The sequence below is a fragment of the Leptodactylus fuscus genome, chromosome 3 (assembly GCF_031893055.1).
Source record: "Leptodactylus fuscus isolate aLepFus1 chromosome 3, aLepFus1.hap2, whole genome shotgun sequence".
Lineage (NCBI taxonomy): Eukaryota > Metazoa > Chordata > Amphibia > Anura > Leptodactylidae > Leptodactylus > Leptodactylus fuscus.
Genome location: NC_134267.1, coordinates 163,570,154 through 163,576,153, shown reverse-complemented (window position 1 = coordinate 163,576,153; position 6,000 = coordinate 163,570,154). Strand labels below are relative to the sequence as shown.

General features: G+C 43.9%; 1 protein-coding gene across 1 annotated transcript in view; it reads left to right on the top strand.

Moving 5' to 3' along the window:
• The first annotated feature begins 1,239 nt into the window (after positions 1 to 1,239).
• SKIL (SKI like proto-oncogene) overlaps positions 1,240 to 6,000 on the top strand; it is a 30,878-nt gene continuing 26,117 nt past the window's right edge. The window contains exons 1-2 of the mRNA XM_075268678.1: positions 1,240 to 1,408; positions 3,347 to 4,923. Of these exons, the coding sequence (XP_075124779.1) occupies positions 3,874 to 4,923 (1,050 nt within the window). The 5' untranslated portion in view covers positions 1,240 to 1,408; positions 3,347 to 3,873. The remainder of the gene's footprint in view (positions 1,409 to 3,346; positions 4,924 to 6,000) is intronic.

The following is a 6,000-nucleotide window of genomic DNA, read 5'->3' as shown; positions in this document are numbered from 1 at the left end:
GACATCAGCTGGGGAACCTGTACACAGCAGCCACCCCTGGAGCCGCTATTATTATTCTCCGAGGTAAATTCAGAAGGCCCAGGAGGTGTCTCCCTGCTGTGTTTGGGTTTTCTGACTGACGTCTGAGACCGCAGAGACCGGTGATTGGGCCTCAATGGGCCACGTGGCATTGTTACATATAAGCACAAGCCTCACGAGACTGTGTCAACCATGTGACCGCTGAGTCCCAATCATAATAGGTGAGCATGGGGCCTTTTTAGCACATTGGTGGGTCCACTGCAAATGTTTCATAAGTGGGGCCCCCTCATCACCACCATTTAGAAATAACTGACCTGCACATATTATAATGCCCCCTCAAGACCCTCACATAGCATGCCCCTTATTGTCCCTCACACAGTGTAATGCCGCCCTAGTCACCTCATATAATGTCCCTCAGTGACCTCCCAACTTTTAATGGATAGAATGTGCTGAGTACCCCACCCACTTCCACTCTGCCGGTTTCATTTATTTCTGCGCCCCCACACAGTATAGTGCCCCTTATGTCACCCTAACCTGATATGTGCCCACTTTACAATGTCACCTCCAATTGCCCTCACAACATAATGTCCCGACCATCGAATCACAAGGGGACAACTGTGATCCAGGTGACCCTGACCAGTCTATCTGCAGGGCTGACATGTTAGTTCTGGTGACACACTCCCTTTAAGAGAAACCCCTTTTCCACTAAGAAAACACATAATATATTGTGATCCCAGCATGTCTCCACAATTCTGGCACATGTAACTTTGTTTCCCCAGTGTTTTGACATTTTTTTGCTGCTTTTTTTGTTAACAAAGGTGGCGGCTACATTATAATGAACAGGACCCCTCTGGACTGGACCCCCTGGGCAGGGGTTACTGCACTGCCAGCCACACAGCAGTAATGTCATTTAGGACAGGAGAAGGTTCTCTGCAGAACTTCAAAAACACCTCCAGAAAATGTGGCAGAATTAATTTTTTTTTTTTTTTTTATAAACAAACGCACTAGAAATGTGTGTGAATGAGCCCTTATGTTGTGTAGGCCTGGCTAGTGAGAGGACAAGCAGTGTGCCAAGGCTCCCATCAGTCTGTTCCCAGCAGCACTCGGCACCCTGACACATTCACTAGCAGAGCGACGTACACATACACATCACGTGACTGCCGTGTCTGCCCTCTCCTCACCCCCTCGCCCCCGCTCCTCCCCCTCCCAGTGACGTCACCGTTTCCTGCGCCCCGCAGACTGAGCCGACAGACGGCAAGAGGGAGGCGGCTCGTGTGCAGCGGTGACGTCACGCCCCGTAGTTCGGGGAGGGAGAAGGAGGGTTGCTGCTGACACCGAGCCAGAACGACAATGGTACCGGAGCAAGAAGTGGGCTGCCGGAGCTGCCAAGGTAACAACCTCTGGAAGTCGTAGTGGATTCTCCGCTCCGGTGGTGGGAGGTGACTGCGGGATGGTAGACTGGCTGCTGTGCCAGTCACTGGGACACCTGTGCTGTGGTCGCAGGTAACCATGAGGAGCCAGTGCGTGGCCCCAGAGCGCAGTGTGACCGAGGCGCCTAGGAGGGCAGCACCGCCGCGTTGTGTATAGAGCAGTGGTCCTGTATACTGCTGTGCAGGTAGAAGCTGTATACCAGGCTCACATGTGTCATGTGCCCACTAAGCATAGCAGTGGAGACCCAGGGATGTGCATAGCAATGCCCAGCTGGCTGCAGACTATGCCAGGGCAGAGGGATGTTGCCATCATTGCCTTTACAGCTAACCAATAACCTAAGGATCACTTCTAATAACCTAGGAATGACGCCTGTATCAATAATCATATCAATCCAATCAGATGAGATTATCATCCATTTATAGGACTATATCCTATGGATCAGTATTTTGTAATGTCACTATGGATATGTGGTCAGTCATTCACAGCAGTCACAAGGCTCCGAGGATCCAACACAGGATTTTTTTTTATTTCCTGCAACATTTACTTATTTTGATACTGTTGTTTGCAAAATACAAATATTTTCTCCCTTGTCTGTAGGATCCATAGCTTTATGGCCAGCTTGAGAGCGTAAAGGTTAAAGGGTAATGGTATTGTCCATGTGGCTGGCAGTGCTGTGTCTGTGGCCAGTGATTGGGACGTTCATTGTGACAGCGCTCACATTAGGAGTTTCAAGCATCAGTCATTGATTTGTCTGCTTGTGGAATTAAATGCCTCTTGGTGCGGGGATTCCCTCGCCTATTGTTTTCTTCCTTCTTTATTAATGATACTAGGTCGCACTACAAGCACTGGCAGAATCCTGGTATTAATATCCTATAGAAAAAAAATGATACATTTATTTTGTTTAGTCAGTCAGTTCTTATTATTTAGCCCGTCTATGACCTCCAGCATTGCATGAGTTCTCATGGTTATCTGCCTTTTCCCTGCAGATGTAAATGGGCATGTCTATTGTGTGTGTATCTTGACTTTCCAGAAAGAACTGTGTATGTTGTAAATGCTTGTCTCTTATTGACTGCTTATTATTTTCCTTGTTATCCCAGCTCCTTTAGCTGCTAAGCTTATCAGCATCTTTCACCTGGATATGTGTTTGTTTTTATTTTGTCATTTTGTTATTTTACATTATTATAGTTTTTATCATTCTGATCTTATACAGGGAAGCAGATTCTTTGGGTTACCGAGATCTGGAAGCTTTAATAGTGTATATACAGGATAGGGTTAAATGCCTGTGGGCTAGGATAGCACTGGGTGATGTTTACAGTCAGGCAGCGATGGATGGGAGACACTCATTCCTGGGGTCCTGCCATCAGCATCTCTAGCTTTAGTTATCAGCCTCCTGCTGGACTGCAGTGAACTGTAAGCTGACTACATAAGGATTATCACATGACAGTCTTGAGGGAGATTTCTATTCCTTTTTCTCCTTCCCACTTATTGGGTTTAACCAAGTATTTCCATGTGTTTAAGCTTGCTGTCACGTTCACGTTGCACTGTTTGTCATTAAACGGGTCTTTATTGTGCGTTTGAAATACAGCTTGCAGCACCTCCAGCAATCTGGAGCAGGGCTTGTAGATTAGAGGGAGCGAGGCTTGGCATGCCGATTGATATGCCTGAGATCATTTAAAAAGCCAACACAAAGGATAATCGTGATGACCTTCTGTTACATACCAGTGCATGCCCACGTCGTAACTCCTCACCTATGATGCAGATTATTGGGGGGCATTTTAATATGCTGCACATAAAGATAGTATTGTATATCAAATTCTGCTTGTGCATATTTTCTGCATTTGACCTTGACAGTGTTAAAGAACACACGGTTTTCCATTCTTTTTTTTTTTTTTTCTAGATAAAACCACAACGTATTGAAATAAAACACCAGCAGAAGACGACTCTTTGTTCTTGGATGTATGTGCAGAAATAACTCACGTTAACTGGATCCTAGAAAACACCACACTGGAAGCTCTGTCGCCATTAGATTTTCATTTCATAAACTGACTTCACTCTCCTTTCTCTGTGTCACAACGTGGATGCAATTTTGTTACATAAAATTGACCAAATAGGAGAAAATAAAGCCATTTAAGTTACATTAATTGTATGTAGGCACTTTCTGAAATATGTTGCACTCGGCACTTGTGGTTTAACGAAAGGTTGGATTGGAAAGCCCAGATTATATTTTTCTTTCTTTTTATTGTCATGCAATTTATGCCATTTTTATAAACCTTTTTCTAGATACATAATTCATAATTCACGTAGTATACATGTGCTCTAGGAACAAGTAACGTTTGTTGTCTTTTTGGATGCAATGTTTGTTTCTAGAGTATAAAGTTCCACCATCTTACCACTTGAGTTCTTGTATCTGAAGGAAACGCAAAGATGGGGGAAGACGGAAGTCCCCCAATAAAAAAACTGGCAAAGGAGACTGACATTACTGTAGATGTTCCAAATGTTTCAAACAAGGTAGTAGCTATCAAGATGGAGGTTGATGACTTTAAAGACACAACTGTAGAGGAGACTAAAGATGGTGTTACCAAGTCTACCAGTGTATCACTTGGTGGGTCATCTGAACTGAATCCTGGACTCAAACACACGCTGGCACAGTTCACTCTGAGTAGCCGAAGTTCCTTAGGTGGTCCTGCTGCATTCTCCGCTCGATTTTCACAAGAAAACATGTCACCAACAGTGTTCTTGCCTCTTCCTTCCCCACAAATTCATCCTGGACCACTTCTCATTCCATCAGACAGTTCCACAGAGCTCACCCAGACTGAACTGGAAGGTGAATCAATTTCTTGCTTTATGGTGGGAGGTGAAAAAAGACTCTGCCTTCCTCAAGTCTTAAACTCTGTTTTGCGGGACTTTTCGCTCCAGCAGATTAATATTGTGTGTGATGAAATGTACATATACTGCTCACGTTGTACATCAGACCAGCTTCACATATTGAAAGTTTTAGGAATTCTTCCTTTTAATGCCCCTTCTTGTGGACTGATCACTTTGACCGATGCTCAGAGACTATGCAATGCTCTTTTGCGGCCACACACCTACCCACAAAATGGCAGTTTGCTGCCTGCAAAAAACTCTTTGGCTCAATTAAAGGAAACAGGTAGTGCCTTTGAAGTTGAACATGATTGTTTAGGAAAGTGCCAGGGTTTGTTTGCACCTCAACTTTATACCCAGCCTGATGCCCCCTGCATTCAGTGTTTGGAGTGCTATGGGATGTTCTCAACACAGACTTTCGTCATGCACTCTCATCGGTCGCCAGATAAGAGGACTTGCCATTGGGGCTTTGATTCTGCCAAGTGGCATTGTTATCTTCACCTGAGCTCAAAGCATCTGAATACTTCAGAAGGCAAAAAGATGAAGGTTCTTTTAGAAGAGATGAAAGAAAAGTTCAATAAGAAGAACCAACCCAAGAGGATACAACCCAAAGTAAGTGGGGCTTTTGTGGTGTCTTTACCTTCAAGATATTTACAAAGTATGTTGCTTGTATGGCAGGTTGGGTGATCATGTATTTGATTTTTGCAAGAAATGTAAAGGAAAACTATTTGTAGTAAACTACTGACAGAAGCTGTATTATGTGTTGGGCTATCTTTTAGCTATAAATTGTTACATACGTGAATTGCATTGCACAGATAGCAATGGCAGATAGCAATGACGCCGTAGATAACTGTTTTTTTTTTTTTTTGTTTTTTTGTTGTTTTTTTTGGGGGGGGGGGTGGAGTTACCAAAGAGTAAGAATTTTCTTCATCTTGTTGTCTTTTAGCAATACCTGTGTATTATTTAGTGCTGTGTATTTGTTGTTTTTACTAGAGTGGCTTGAAAGTTGCAAAGAAGAAGCAGCTAAATTTGGGTTTATGACACGAAAAGTTTTTATTCTCTATCCATAGGATAGATAAATTAGCTGATGGGTGGGGTCTAACTGCTGGGAACCGCACCAATCCTGAAAATGGAGAGTGTTTCCCCCATTGTGAATTCCACTAGACTGTTATCAGGCTGAATGTAGGTGAGTCTGTGCGAGACTGGACACATCTGCACTCCCATTCACTTTAGAGGGAGAACTGAAGATGGTGGAGTGCTGTACCTTCTGCTATCTTTCTGGCACTCCCCCTGAAGTGAATGCGTCCTACCCAGCAAGGGGCATGTCTACAGGCTGCAGTCAGACTGAATTTACAAGAGGAAGATAAATGCTTTTTGTGGCATAACGCCTTTAAGAAGTGGACACTGCACTAAACCTGTACTGTAGCCTCTTCACTGTGAAAATCTGTATGTCTCCCAGATATTGGACTTATAAAAAGTGATGGCTTACCCTATGGATGGGAATAACCTTTTAAACGAGATAATGGGAAAATGTTGACACAATTTAGGAGGGCATTATAGTATGGTTTACATCTCTGCCTCAAGCAAAACTCTAAGAGAGGCAGAAAATGCGCCAAATGTGTGGTGGCTCATGCTGTGTGATAAATTTGGCACATCTTGCTAGACATGTGTGACATGTTTCTTGTGCAC